This window comes from Canis aureus, chromosome 35 (assembly GCF_053574225.1).
Source record: "Canis aureus isolate CA01 chromosome 35, VMU_Caureus_v.1.0, whole genome shotgun sequence".
NCBI lineage: Eukaryota > Metazoa > Chordata > Mammalia > Carnivora > Canidae > Canis > Canis aureus.
In genome coordinates, this window is record NC_135645.1 from 13,082,093 (window position 1) to 13,096,044 (window position 13,952).

At 40.9% G+C, this 13,952-nt stretch overlaps 1 protein-coding gene and 1 long non-coding RNA gene across 5 annotated transcripts in view; one reads left to right on the forward strand and one right to left on the reverse strand.

Moving 5' to 3' along the window:
• Nucleotides 1-13,952, forward strand: part of CCDC191 (coiled-coil domain containing 191) — an 88,369-nt gene that overhangs the window by 29,478 nt on the left and 44,939 nt on the right. For all 4 annotated transcript variants that reach the window (XM_077884105.1, XM_077884106.1, XM_077884107.1 and 1 more), the window contains 2 exons: nt 4,505-4,695; nt 12,914-13,163. In XM_077884105.1, the coding sequence (XP_077740231.1) occupies nt 4,505-4,695; nt 12,914-13,163 (441 nt within the window). The remainder of the gene's footprint in view (nt 1-4,504; nt 4,696-12,913; nt 13,164-13,952) is intronic.
• Nucleotides 4,874-12,637, reverse strand: LOC144305336 (uncharacterized). Its single transcript, XR_013372379.1, has 3 exons — nt 12,483-12,637; nt 11,084-11,196; nt 4,874-5,211 (listed from the first exon to the last, which is right to left on the reverse strand). It is a non-coding gene; the product is annotated as an uncharacterized LOC144305336 (long non-coding RNA).

The window sequence follows — 13,952 nt, forward strand, 5'->3', positions numbered from 1 at the left end:
CCTTGATAAGGATCCTCCTCTCCTCCTCTCCGCAACCCCCAGGGACTTCATACGTTCCTTGGGGCTTTTGCCTAGCTGTAGTGGTCCCCAAAAGGAAAAAGGTACTTCCTTATGTAGCTAGCTATGGAGTGCTTGTTCCCTTTTGGCCAGGGAGCAGCAAGGAGTCACCTGGGGTCCTGGGGGGTGTGTGTAGCTTTCTTGCTGACATCGAGGCAAACCTTGGCCAGCTCCCCTCGACCACTAGTTGCACCACCACCGTTAGTTCTGTTCGGCAGAAATAAATTGTAAACTTGTTGACATTTTTGTCCTCTTTACAATGCATTGTTTATTTTTCCATGACTGAGAATTTTGATGCAATTATCACTGAGCTTTCTGACAAAAGGGAAATAGCTGAGGAATTTTGATGAGTTCCCCACTTCATTAATCAGAACAAGCATCTCTAGTGACAGGGTTAGAATTACAATGAAGATTAGATAGCAAATTGCTGTTCCACCTAACGTCAATCATTCTCCGTGACAGCAGTGTGATTACACTTCAGGGAAGAGCTTTTCTTGCCAACAGAACGAGGGCAACTCCAGTGCAGGTAATAAATTTAGCAGGGCGAGCTGTCATTTCTTCTCTTGAGTGGAATCCTTAACAATCAAATGCTGTCTTGTGGAAGATTTTGAAAGGAGGAGAGCATTTCCCTTAAAACTTTCTAAATTTCACTTTGTAGTATTTTGTAAATCATTACAGATCATGTATTTAGGAACAGTTCTTCCCACCGTGATTTTCAGGATTTTACTTACTTGTACGAAGCCTTTTTCACCACCACTTTGTTAAAGAGATGTGGAAATTAAGAATCCATGACTATATCTGGAAAACCTATCAGAAATAAAACATGGTACGGAAATAAAGGAGGTAGGTAAGAAATGGAGGGAGGTCAGCCTAGTTGTCTGGCTAGTTAGAACATTAAATTCTTTTTTTTTTTTTTTTTTTTTTAGAACATTAAATTCTGAAACAGAATTTATTAAATAGAATGTATTAGACAGAATGTATTCCTCTTCCAACCCAGTTGTGCTTTTCAATAGTAGTTCTCTTTTCAAAGAGCAAAAGGACAGAGCACTGCTGTAGTTCCAGAATCTAGTACTGAAGAGGAGGAGCAGGCCTGGGAACAGCAGGGACTCAGCTGGGGGGGGTGGGGGGTGTTGGGAGAGGTAATAGAATAAATAGATCATGACCATGGAAGTATGCCACTTCTCATCTCTTCTAAATAAAAGCAGAGTGCTAGCATCTTCCAAAGAAGAGGGACTAAGAATATTTTCCTCCAAGCACATTTATGGGACTCTTGTTTGCCTAAATAACATTTGCTGTGAATCAAAATTAACTAAGTGGTGGGGCACCTGGATGGCTCTGCCTTCAGCTCAGGTCATGATCCTGGGGTCCTGGTATCGAGTCCCGCATCGGGCTCCTTTCAGGGAACCTGCTTCTCTGCCTGTGTCTCTGCCTCTCTCTCTCTCTGTGTCTCTCATGAATAAAAAAATAATAACGTGTTTAAAAAAAAAAAAAAGCAAAACTGGCTATTTTTGGTTCACATGTTAATTTTTTTTAAGTTTTAATGGGATTGCCCTTTTGAATAGACAAGAAAAACCAATAAGTTGATTTGAGCCCATCACTTTGCTGTTACTTCCTTCTATGTAGTGCAACTGAATTATAGACCTTTAAAACTGATCATTTTGCTTTCAAAATCTAAACTATTTTAAAAAAATATATTGACTATAGCATTTATTAACTCAAATTTTCCCCTCTTAAATTCAGATATGCTTTAGCAGTACTCTACCATTGTCAGTTATGACTATGACTTCTTTCTTGCGGGATAAAAGAAGCAAAGAATATGCTCTTCATTTTTTGGAGACTTTTTGCCTAATAGATTGGGTCATCAGGATGCCAGAATGTTTCAGTATTAGCCTTTGGTGTACCACTTACTTTTCACTCTGTGAATTTCATCATTAACCCTTCTCTACTTGAAGTTTAGTTTGGTAAGGTAAATCATGATAATATCTGCAGTCTCTATATTGTAATGATGGTCTGCAAATTAATAAATAGTGCACGTAATATTGTGCTTACAGTAATGCTTGGAACTTTGTAGACACGGAATGTAGAAAGCCAAGGACACTATTAATAGTGTTGTTATTGTCTAAGGTGGGTTATGTTTGTATTATTTCATCCTTAGAAATATTCTAGGAGTTTAAATTAGAGATAGCTGTACATAGAATATTTCAAGTCATTTGAGAGTCCTTTATTTATTTATTTTTTTTGAGAGTCCTTTAAATGAATCTGGTAGACATAGTATGTTTTCTTTTGACCATGACACACAAGTTAATTTTTTTTTCCCATGCTCTATTTTGTGGGTTAGACAGGCAGGTAGTAATGCAAAAATTCTATCTAGCAGCTGTGTGTCTCCCTTTTTATGACTGGAGGTATATCCTGTATTCAGCAAATCTCCCTTCCTCCTTCCCTCTCTTCTCTTCCCTCCCTTTCATGGGATCTAAGATGAAGGTCTAGACAGTGTGCCCTCATTTGACATAATGGAAAGGGAATGAGAACTTTTTAAAGTTTGCCATGGTTTCTCCTGATAAATAATAATAAAGAGGATTTTGTAATTTGTCTAAATGGGAATAGAACTGAATTTTTGCATAAAAAAAACATTGTTTGCCAAAAGAGCTATTTCTAAGAATTCTAGCATATGCTTACTTGCAATATTAGTCTTTTAATTTATATGCCCTCTTTCCCTAAACCTCTCAAAAGGAGAGATTAAATCTTTGTTCAGAGTTCCCAAATTTATTTTTATTTTTTTTTAATTTTTTTTAATTTTTATTTATTTATGATAGTCACAGAGAGAGAGAGAGAGAGAGGCAGAGACATAGGCAGAGGGAGAAGCAGGCTCCATGCACCAGGAGCCTGATGTGGGATTCGATCCCGGGTCTCCAGGATCGTTCCCTGGGCCAAAGGCAGGCGCCAAACTGCTGCGCCACCCAGGGATCCCAGAGTTCCCAAATTTAAATCCAATGGTGGCTGCTTACTAAATGTTGAAGTAGCAAAAGGGTTGTTATACAGGTAGAAGCAGTAAATACAGTTGACCCTGACAGGGCTAGCAAGTGGTTGAGGCTGGTCATTTAGGCCACAGTGTCACTTTCTGTGAGGTTACATTCTGTTTTATTGCTACCAACACTTGATACAACTCTCAGATTTGCCATTTTCATTCATGGGACCCCGTCCCTTCCTTCTGGGGGCTCGTAGTCTAGTGGAAACCAGTAAACCGGGGATCGTAATACAGTATAATGAGTGTTGTGATGGAAGAAAGCAGAGATTGCTCTGGAAACACAGTGGAAGGACACTTGTATTTGGGGAGAGTGGTTGATAACAGGAGAACTTCCAGAAAGAAGGGAGTCCTGAAGTAGTCAAAGAGAGGGCAGAAAGGGAGGACTGAGAAATGAGCATGCACATAGGAAAGGTTAAAAGGTTTGGTTGAGGACAGCCCAGGTGGCGCAGCGGTTTAGCGCCACCTGCAGCCCAGGGCGTGATCCTGGGGACCCTGGTTCAAGTCCCACATCAGGCTCCCTGCATGGAGCCTGCTTCTCCCTCTGCCTGTGTCTCTGCCCCTCTCTCTCTCTCTCTCTCTCTGTCTGTCTGTCTCTGTCTCTGTCTCTATGAATAAATAAATAAAATCTTAAAAAAAATTAATTAATTAAAAGGTGTGGTTGAGGTAAGGGCAAAAACTGAAAGTTCTGTGATGTAGTGGGAACATTTAGTTTACTGTGAAGGTAGGAGATGTAGGCAGGGACTAGATTTCAGAGAGTTTCTTAGGCTAGGACCATAAGTAAACTTTTCTGGGGACATCCGTAGGCTCAGTGGAACTTCTCTCCCTTGTGATCACATGCAAGTAGCGGAAGATCCCAAACATCCTGAGCACCTAGTCTCTCTAGGCCTGCTCACCAAAGCTCTGTTGTGGTCAGTGGTAGCTCAGCTGTCAACTGGTGTTTTAGCTATCTTATTTCCAAGGACCAGAGATCCCTATTCTGTCCTCGTGGGATCTTCCATGTTCCTTTGTGCAGGACATCAGCAATGTTTGTAACAGGAATTAATTAATCAGTTGGTATTTTAAACTCCCAAGACAAGCTGGCAGTCCTACAGGAAGCAGGTATTTCAAGCTTCTCAAACAAGTCACTTAACCTGGGTCTTACATGTGACTGTTCCTCCAACCCCCCAGAGGACCGATGCCTTACAGTGAGAACTAAGTATTACAGTTTAGGTCATGAGCCTGGGTACCTCAGCTGCATGACTTGAATACTTTCTGTCATTATTCGCATAAAGCAGTTATATTTTGTTCCCCTTCATCAAGACCACAGGCCCTAGATTTGTTAGAAGAAGTGTGAGGGGGAAATCTGAGGGGACCGCTCCCAGTGTTAGGTGTTAGAGACACTGAGGCTGGTCAGTGGTGATTTTCCACATGTTTCCGTTGCAGTGTCAGAAACGGTATTTCTCTGCCTGGCACAGTCTGATCCTTGATCGTAGGATTACGCTGGGAAAAGCTGGGACCCTGTCCGACTGGAAGTTTCAACTGAAGGTCCTGCGAGCCTGGAGAGACTACACAAGATCCCAGAAGTTGGCGCGGGAGACCCAAGCCCTGGAAAATGACCTTCGAGAAGCAAACAGGTACTTTTATTTGGATCACGAAAACCCCTCTGGTGTGTTTAGGACATTTTTCCTCCTGAGGAATCTTGAAGTAAACTCTAAAAATTCTATTCACTAGAATCATCTCATCTATTATAAAATGTGGGGATCACTGCTTTTTCTGCATTAACATCCCAAACTAGAAAATTTTAACTGACAATTACAAGCAAAAGAAAAATTTAATTCAAAAATACTAATGTATATGCTTTTTGTGAAGAAAACAATTGCTTTGCCTTTTCCCTCTCCCCTGAAGTCGTAGCATCGTACCTTGGACCATCTTACAATTTGGAAGACAGTTTGGTTAATATGCCAGTAATTCCCATTGATGTTTGAAATCCCTGCCTGCACGCAGAATGTTAATTAGGGGCATAGGGACCGTGCATCCGGGAGGGCAGACCTGCCGAGTTGCTTCTCCCACCTTCTGTTCCTTTCCTCCATCTTCTGTTCCACACCTTATTTAGAGGTTTTTGATACCTTTGTATCAGCATCCTCTTGTACCTGGGAATGACACAGAAATTGTCTTCAAGTAAAACTTACTTTGTCCCATCATCTTAAAATTACCAAGTGCAACTTTGTACCCTGGAACCCCAGTCACGGCTTTAAAAGGATCCATTTGTTTATTTGGGGGGCAAGGACAGTTTATGTTATGTGTAATCACCTCTCCCGCTGGCAACTCTGTTACTCATTCAGGCTGAAAATTTGAATGAATGGTGTGGGAAATCATTGTTACGTGGGAGGAAAGGGTGCCCTCTAGAGTTGTGCGGCCATCAGGCCCTGGGGTGATGTACACAGGAGCCTGACACATGGCCTCACAGTTGGTGGGGAAAACAAGGTCTAAAAACAGGACAGGTGTTGAGCGGCATGATAAACTGCATAATGCATCCCCTCTGCTGCTGAAAGCTTAGCAGAAGAAGTGTCGGGGATTGAGGAGGCTCCTACAAAATGCCAGGAAGGGCTTTATCAGGAAGGTGGGTGGTGAGCTGGACTCTGTATGGTATGTAGGACGTTCCTCAGTGGGAATGGGGAGATGAGGCAATGGCTTGTAGGATAGCCATCCCGGTTGGAGATCATCAAGCATGTGGTTCTCAAGTTCTCAGCTTGTAAAAGGCCTTGAATGCCAAGACAAGGAGTTTAGGAATTCTTTGTGAAATGAAGGTAAATTCTTGACTCTGTGTGTGTGTGTGTGTGTGTGTGTGTGTGTGTGTTTTAAGTTCTTGACAGCTTTTAAGTAGAAGTGTGTCCTACTCAATTTCTCTTTCTTTACAGCATGCTAGGGGGAGTCTTCAGTGGGGAAAAAAAAAAGGCAGCATTGAAAAGCTCTTTCCCATAATTCATTTCTAAGTTCTCAAGACCCAGCGATTGATATAAGATATTGGGATGATAGCTTACTGAAAAAGGAGTGGCTAGCAGGATTTCCTGGGTAAAGGAGGGAAACTGGAGGTGCTGTAAAGGAGAAGCAGTATGAGTGAGGACACAAAGGGTGTGGAAAACTGAGGGTTGACATTAAAAGTGGCCTGTGAAGTGTACATGCTGAAAGAAACTTGTAGAAGAAAAATGTGAAGAACTTGATAATTTCATTCCAATTAAACTGTTTAAATATAAAAATCACTAAATGAGGATTTCATAATAGCACAAGGTGCCAATTTTTTTTAAGATCTTAGAACTTTTTGTCTCGTATCTGTGACTTATTTTCAGGTGTCTATTTTTAAATGTTCAGAATGGGTACTACATTTCTTTAAAGTGCCAGAGTTAGAAAATACGTAACTTACAATCATTTTTTTTTTTTTTTTTTTTTTTTTTTTTTTTTTTTTACTACAAAACGTTACAGCAGGAAAATCTTAGAGCAGGAAGTCATCTCAAGGATCGTCTGATCCTGCCTGTCATTCTGCAGATGTTAAAAGCAAGGCTTGGAGAGAGTAAATGACTCTCTCGAGGTCATGAAGGTAAGAGTAGCTAGTCCACGACTAGAGTCTGGTCTTTCAGATTCTGAGTCAGATGCTTTTTCCTATACCACACTGCTTCTGTGTTAAATGTTAAACTGTATGTAGGTGGTGGTTCCCTGAGACAGCCGTATTTTTCGGTTACATGGCAATTTTAAATGGTTGTGGATGAAAAATAAAGCAGTAATCAACAAATGACAAGTCATGCTAGAAACGAAGGAGAAGAAAGGAGCTATGAAATACGAGCCATCCTTTGTGCTGCTTTCCTACAAATCCCAGGCTCTCTGCATGTTTCTCTTTGTTCTAGAAATTAAGTTGGGTGATTTTGTTCAAGGAAGGTTGGGATATTAAAGTTGGGGAAAGAGCTCACAGGTTTCTACTGTGGGCAGAAACCAAGAAATATCAGTGGGATGGAGGGTGTCTGGAGAGCCTCTTTCTGGTTTCATCAGAGTTTCTCCTAGTACCTCAGTGGACACGAAATACATACTTGTTGAATAATAAGTGAGTCAGTGAGTGAATGAGTTCATTTGCTTCCTCTCCTGCAATTTAACTTGATAGTGTTTTCAAGCATTTTTTTTTCTACTAATGAGCTCAAGGAATATAACAGGTTACTCACTGTAGAAACTCTCACCAGATTGGCAAACACATTGGTTCTGTGGCTTATCTTGGACGTAGAAATCATTTGCTTTGCCCATTACTCAGATGTCAGCTGTGTCCTCATGCGCCAGCTCCTGTATCCACATTTGTTTTTGATACCCAGGGTTTCTCCTCACTGGCCTATCGCCCCACACAGGGCCCACTTTCCTGACTTCTTTCTTCCTTCTTTCCTTTCTTCCTTTCTCTCTTTTTTTTTTTTTTTTAAGATTTTATTTTATTCATGAGAGAGAAGGCAGAGACCTGGGCAGAGGGAGAAGCAGGCTCCCTGTGGGGAGCCCGACGTGGGACTGGATCCCAGGACCCCAGGATCACGACCTGAGCCAAAGGCAGATGCTCAGCCACTGAGCCATCCAGGTGCCCCTTCTTCCTTTCTTTTTCTTTCTTCTATTTTTATCTGTCTCTTTTCTTTTAAAAGTAGTTACAGAAATGGTATTATAAAATTTTGATACAGTATCCTGATACAATCTCAACATTAACAAGTATTCCCAGACCCTGAGGATTCAGTCACTTAGGTAACGCCACAAAACCCTGGTGCATACACCAAGTTAGATCCTCTGATGGGGTCGTATTGGCATTTGAACTGAATTTTTAATCTGCGTTGCATGTTCATGTTCAAAGCTGGCTTTGCTTCTGCTATTGCCCCTCTCTCCCTCCCTCTCTTCCATTTATGGCCAGCCGTGGACAAAATGAGGAAGAAGCAGGGTTCATTGCTGGCATCCTCCACCCCCAGGCCTCTGAGCCCCTGATATCTCGGTCCTTCCCTCAGTAACCCCCACACTGCCTGCAGTCTTGCCCTCCCTTGCACCGGAGCTCTGGGCCTTTCCTGGAGTATGCTTTGATCCCTGCCCTTTGTCCCTGGAGCTCCTCACACTGTTCCCTGTGACCATCAATTGATGTTATCCCTCTTGGGAAGCTTTCTGCACTTGCACAGGTGGTGTCTGCAAACGGAAGCGATGGGAGTGTGAGGGTACTGTGGAAGGCCCGGGGACAAACTGGCCCTTTGGTAGCCCTCCAGCCAGGGCATTCGTTCGTTCACTCATTCTTTCATTCTGTCGAATAGAATTTATTCTTTTACCAACCAGCTTTACTTATGTTTACTGAGTACTGGGCTCTCTCTTGAGCACAGGGAGGGGGACTTGAGAAAAAGTGTCAAATACTTGCCTTCTAGGAGTTTTCAGTCTAAGTGAAGTGAAAAACGGTACCCAAATACTAAAAATAATTGCGACAGAAGGCACCATAAGAAAAATACTTAGGAGTGACATAGACTTGGCTATCATGCGTTATAATCCCCCGAGGAGCTTTTTAAAAATAGGAATTCAAGGGCCCTATCTTCTGAGAGAGAGGGAGAATGTGGCTAAGTAGAAGAGGGCGTTTTCAGTTCGGGGGGGAAAAAACTGGTAAACCAGCACATAAGCAGCTTGTGAGAGAGTGGGCTGGGGTGAGCCCACATGCTAGCCTGGGGGTGGGGAGGCTGAGCTGAAAACAGACTGTCAGGTATCCCCATATCCCCACTCCTCATTTGAGCATTCTTTAGGACAATCACTTATGGAGCCCCTCGGTGAATCATGCTTGATGCCCTTCCTTCCACGCGCACCTGGGTATCCAGGCGAGAGGCCAGAAAGTGCAGGGCATCTGAAGCTGGGCAAGCTCCTCATGTGTCTGTGAGACAGGCAGGGGGCCCAGACTTGCACTGCCTGGCTCACTTTTAAAACTTTCAGACAGAACCGTTGTCATCTTCCACTTTCTCCCTAGGGGCTACTTGAATGCATTAGCTTAACGTCCCCGTTCCTGCTCATCCCAAATGCAGCTGTTCATACCGCTGCTGTTTTCATGTTCTGTGCCAGATTTCTGCACTCAATCAGATCACGAGTGTGTGGTTGTTTGTCATTTCTCATTTCCTTTTTTAAAAAATTCAAGACGCTTTTTAGTACCTGGTAGTCTTGTCCTAAGATAGTGTTATCTTCCATGAGAATTCGTCTACATATTCAGATGTGTGTGTCTGTGCGTGTGTGTGCGTGTGTGTGTGTGTGTGTTTAATGAAATCTTTTTTAAAAAAAAATACACAATGTGTAGGGTTTTTTTGTTTGGTTTGGGTTTTTTTTTAGGGTGACCCCATTTTTAAGGAGAAAACTGAGGCTTCCAAGCGCTTAATCTAGTGTCCCCCGTCTAGTTAGTATTCTTCTGACTTACAGATTCTAGAACATGCACTGATCACTAAGCATCATTTGAGGTGTTGATTCTAAACAGCATGGTTGATTATTTAAATTCCTATTTAAACCTTTATATTTTATACTCTTAGGTCTGAGATAATAAAAAATATATATTGGTCTCTACACCTGGTTCCTGGAACAGAGCTTCTAAGACCCTTGTAGTTTCCTAAATGATGATAGCACTAGGAACAGCTCTTGTTCTAATATTAGTCTTTGATCTCTGCTCCTGACACCTAACTCCTTGCTAATTACCTGAGTGATAGGAGTGTCTTTTGTCCTATGAGAGAGTTCTGGGTTGGCTCCTGAAGGGCTCTGGGATGGTCACCAGAAAGACCAAACCATGATCAGAAACTTGGAATTTTTGGCCTTGCTCCCCATCCTCTTGAAGAAGGAGAAAGGCTGAAATGGAGTTAACATCAATCATAGCTACATGATGAAGCCTCCATAAAATCCCAAAGTGCAAGGTTCAAGGGGCTTCCCAGCAGGTGAACACATCCACATTGACACCCCAAATATATGGGGACAGAAGCTCTTGTGCTCAGGACCTTTCCAGACCTCACCCTATGCATCTCTTCATCTGGCTGTTCCTCTGTATCCTTCATATCCTTTAATAAACTGATAAACATAAATGTTTCCCTGAGTTCTGTGAACTACCCTAGCAAATTAATTAAACCCCAGGAGCGGGTAGTTGGAATCTCTGATCTGTAGCAAATTGATCAGAAGCATGAGTGATAGATAACCTGGGTTTGTGACTAGCATCTGAAGGTGGTGGGTGGGGAGAATGGGAAGACTTTTATGGGACTGAGCCCTTAGCCTGTGGGATCTGACACTGTCTTTGGGGAGATAGTATCAGAATTGAGTTAATTCTTGGATATCCTGCTTGGTGTCCAAGAGTTGCTGTTGGTGTGGGGAAAAACCTTCACACGTTTGTAATCAAAGTGCCAGAAGTGAGGTGTTCTCAGAAAAGATAAAGGAGACACACAGGAGACACACACAGTGGGGGGAAGAACCAGGATTTTCCTTATATAGGACGGAAAACAGTTTTTCCACTATATTTGGTCTTTAGGGACAGCCTTTCTGTGCATGTAGTTATTTAACTGTGATAATCAATTTATATGCTTTTGCCAGAACTTCCCAGATTTCAGCTTGGAGGCATACTGGGACAAGATGTTTTCCATAAGGGAACTCTGTCCTTCATTTTATGATTAGCTGGGAACTGTGTTTGAAACCATTTCTTTTGGTTAGCATACCTAAGTATTGCATCAGACTGAGATTTTAGGAAGTTTAAGTGATTTTTCACTTTCAGAAATATTTGTTTTTAGTGTCATCTTTTTAAAAATATGGAAATTAGCTTATTTGGAATACCACTCTGCTGAAGTGAACTGCAGAGAAACAGGAGTAAGACCAGCTTTGTCTCTGGATCCCTAGACTCTGCATTTCTACCTTTCCATCTCAAAGCACAAATGTAGATATTTTAAATACACTTTGAAATCCCCTACATAACCACTAGAGAGTCAGCTCTACACACTATGGTCGATATGTAATTTTTACCCATTTTCTTACTGTTCAGTCATTTTGATATAGCTGCCGAAATATTTTTCTCTTTGTCTTTTATGGTGTCCAAATTATCTCTTCCATGATAGTCGAAACCCTAGTGCTCCTTTTGGCTGTTTATGCTATAAAAACATGAAATTAACACATCAGGTAAATTTCACACTCCCCCTTCCTGAGCAGATTGATGTAAATTGAATTTCACATTAATCAGAGAGGGCAATGTATGTCTTCTATCCAGTGGAAATTTATTATTTTCACTTAAGAAAAGTGCTATAGGCTTTTTATTTGTTTCACTATTTAAACATTGATATATTTGGAACTTTTTTCTTACCTTCTTTGCTACCTGATTTATTATCGTTACTTCCTCTAAAATTTTTATTTTATGGTTATTCGGTCCCATATTAGGTAATTTATTTCCATCAGATTAAATCCCATGTATAAATATTTATATTAGCACCTATATTGTACTTTTATTACAAAAACATCAGTTAAATTAATTGAGTACCTGTCATTAATACAGTAGAGGGAAGCAATTAAATACAATGAAATATGCTCTTGGCAGAGTTGTTGTGTTTATCCTGAATTTCACTATTTCAATCGACTCTACTCTCACTAATTGGTTGTTTCATCCAACTCTCTGACACAGGTTAACTTCTGTGACTTTAAAGTAGTCTTTTTCAAACTAAGGGTTTTAACCCATTAACGGGTCCTGAAATGAGGCCCAGATGAGCTATATTTTGTAAAGAAATGGAACAGAGCAGAAATGCTAGAATGCACCTAGATATTGTTTGGCGAGACCTTTGTTTCAATTATATATACTTTTGTTTCATACATACACACATAAACTTGTATATTGTGTCACAGTGTAACATTTTTCTTACTATAGATGCCAGTCAGGAAAGCTTTAAGTCCCTTAAGCATTTAAGAACTCTAGAAATGTTGTCCTGACCCATTGACCTAAGAACTTTGATTTTTTTTTTTTTTTTTTTTTTTAACCTATAACTCCAAAGAGTCCATGTGGAGAGTTAAACATTACGGATGTTTAACAGAAATGGGTATCCAAGTAGTATTATAGAGAACTTGAGTCATCTTTACAAGATGAAATCAAGTAGTAGTAGATTTTCTCTAAATAATGGTAGATTTTCAACCTCAAAACTGATTCCTGATCTAATATAAAAAGTTCCAAACTCTACAGCTTACTTCTTCAGGGACAATAATCATCCACTTACAGATAGAATTTAGACCCCTCCATGCTCGAATTCTCGACTGGCTGCCCCAACGATGTCTCCTGATGGGGGTCCCCTTTGGGAAGGGAATAAAGCAAGCAGTTCCCAGCCTCACTCATTGATGTCCTCTAACATTATGAAGTTTCATAAGTCTTATACTTAATTCATTATTGACAGCTCACTTGTTAAATCTTGTTCCATTCCCTTTCTCCCAAACCTCTGTCTTCCTCACATTTGCAGACATGGCTGAAATCTTCCTCACATATCCATCTTTTTTAAAGTAGTTATTTATATGCCGATTTCTCTTGCTCCTTCCCCTCCAAAAGCTCTCAGAAACTCTTTTATGGTAATTTTTAAAAATGTAATATGCTCTGTGACGTGATAGAACTCTTAATTCTGAGATAATCTCTTAAGGTGCCAACGTCCTCTACAAGCAGACCTTTTGCACCAGGGGATTTGATAAAGCAATTCCATTTAGCTTAAATAAAAGGATATGCTGGATCTAAGATGGAACATTTCGGGGACTCTTTTAGACTTGTGTTTCGTTTATATGTTATCAGCTAACAAGCTGTAAATGGCTTCATCTTTTTAATGGAAATACTCTGTTGCTTAGAAAACAACAACTGGCCACTGAGTATAACCGGAAACAAGTTCTCCGACAGCACTTTACAGGATGGCAGCATTGGCACCGCACGGAAATCCTAAAGAGAGAGCTGGCCCTGACAAAAGAGGAAACTAGGAAGAAAATGAATGAGCTGCTGGAGGCAGCATCACTAGGGAAACTCAGCACAAATGGGTCATCAGGCATCGTTCTACTTGAGGAGGCAGCAACTATGGTGAATCCACTTAGAGGAAATGGAGGGGTATGTTGTTTTTCCTTTGCTTGGTCTTCTGCTTATTAAACACTGGCATTTGAGCTCTGCACTGGTATGGCCTGGGTTATATTAGCCATTGTCAGATTGCCTTGCCTGGACTATTTAGAAGATGTGAGCTGTTTGCGGTACACAGAGGTTATCTTTAAGTCAGTGTTTATTTTCTTGAACCAATTCTTTTTTTTTTTTTTAAGATTTTATTTATTCATGAGAGACACACAGAGATAGAGACATAGGCAGAGGGTGGAGCAGACTCCCTGCAGGGACCCCAACGCAGGACTCGATCCCAGGATCCTGGGATCATGCCCTGAGCTGAAGGCAGGCGCTCAACCATTGAGCCACCCAAGGCATCCCCCAAATCTTTTTGTATAGCATATATGAACTTTGGTATTCTTGAGACTTGGAGGGACATAATATAGAGAAGGAACTTAAAACAACTAAGTGAAAGACTCCTTCAGGAACAGTTATATAAAACATTGTTTATAACTCTTTAACTCCTCTAACTTGATCACCAGACATTTCCTGTCTAAATGAGCTTGTGATACACACATACACACACACACACACACACACACACACGGGGAATTTTTAAGTTTTTATTTTTCTAATAAGAAAAATCATTTGTGTTAATTCTGGTAATTTGATAGGAGAAAATGACAGAGGAAAAAGCAAAGTAGCTTATAATTCTATCATCTGGAAATAACCGCTAGTAACATGTTGAATAGCTGTATAGTCTTTTCTCTATTCAGGCATATGCAAATTCTTCTCTTTAATATTTTA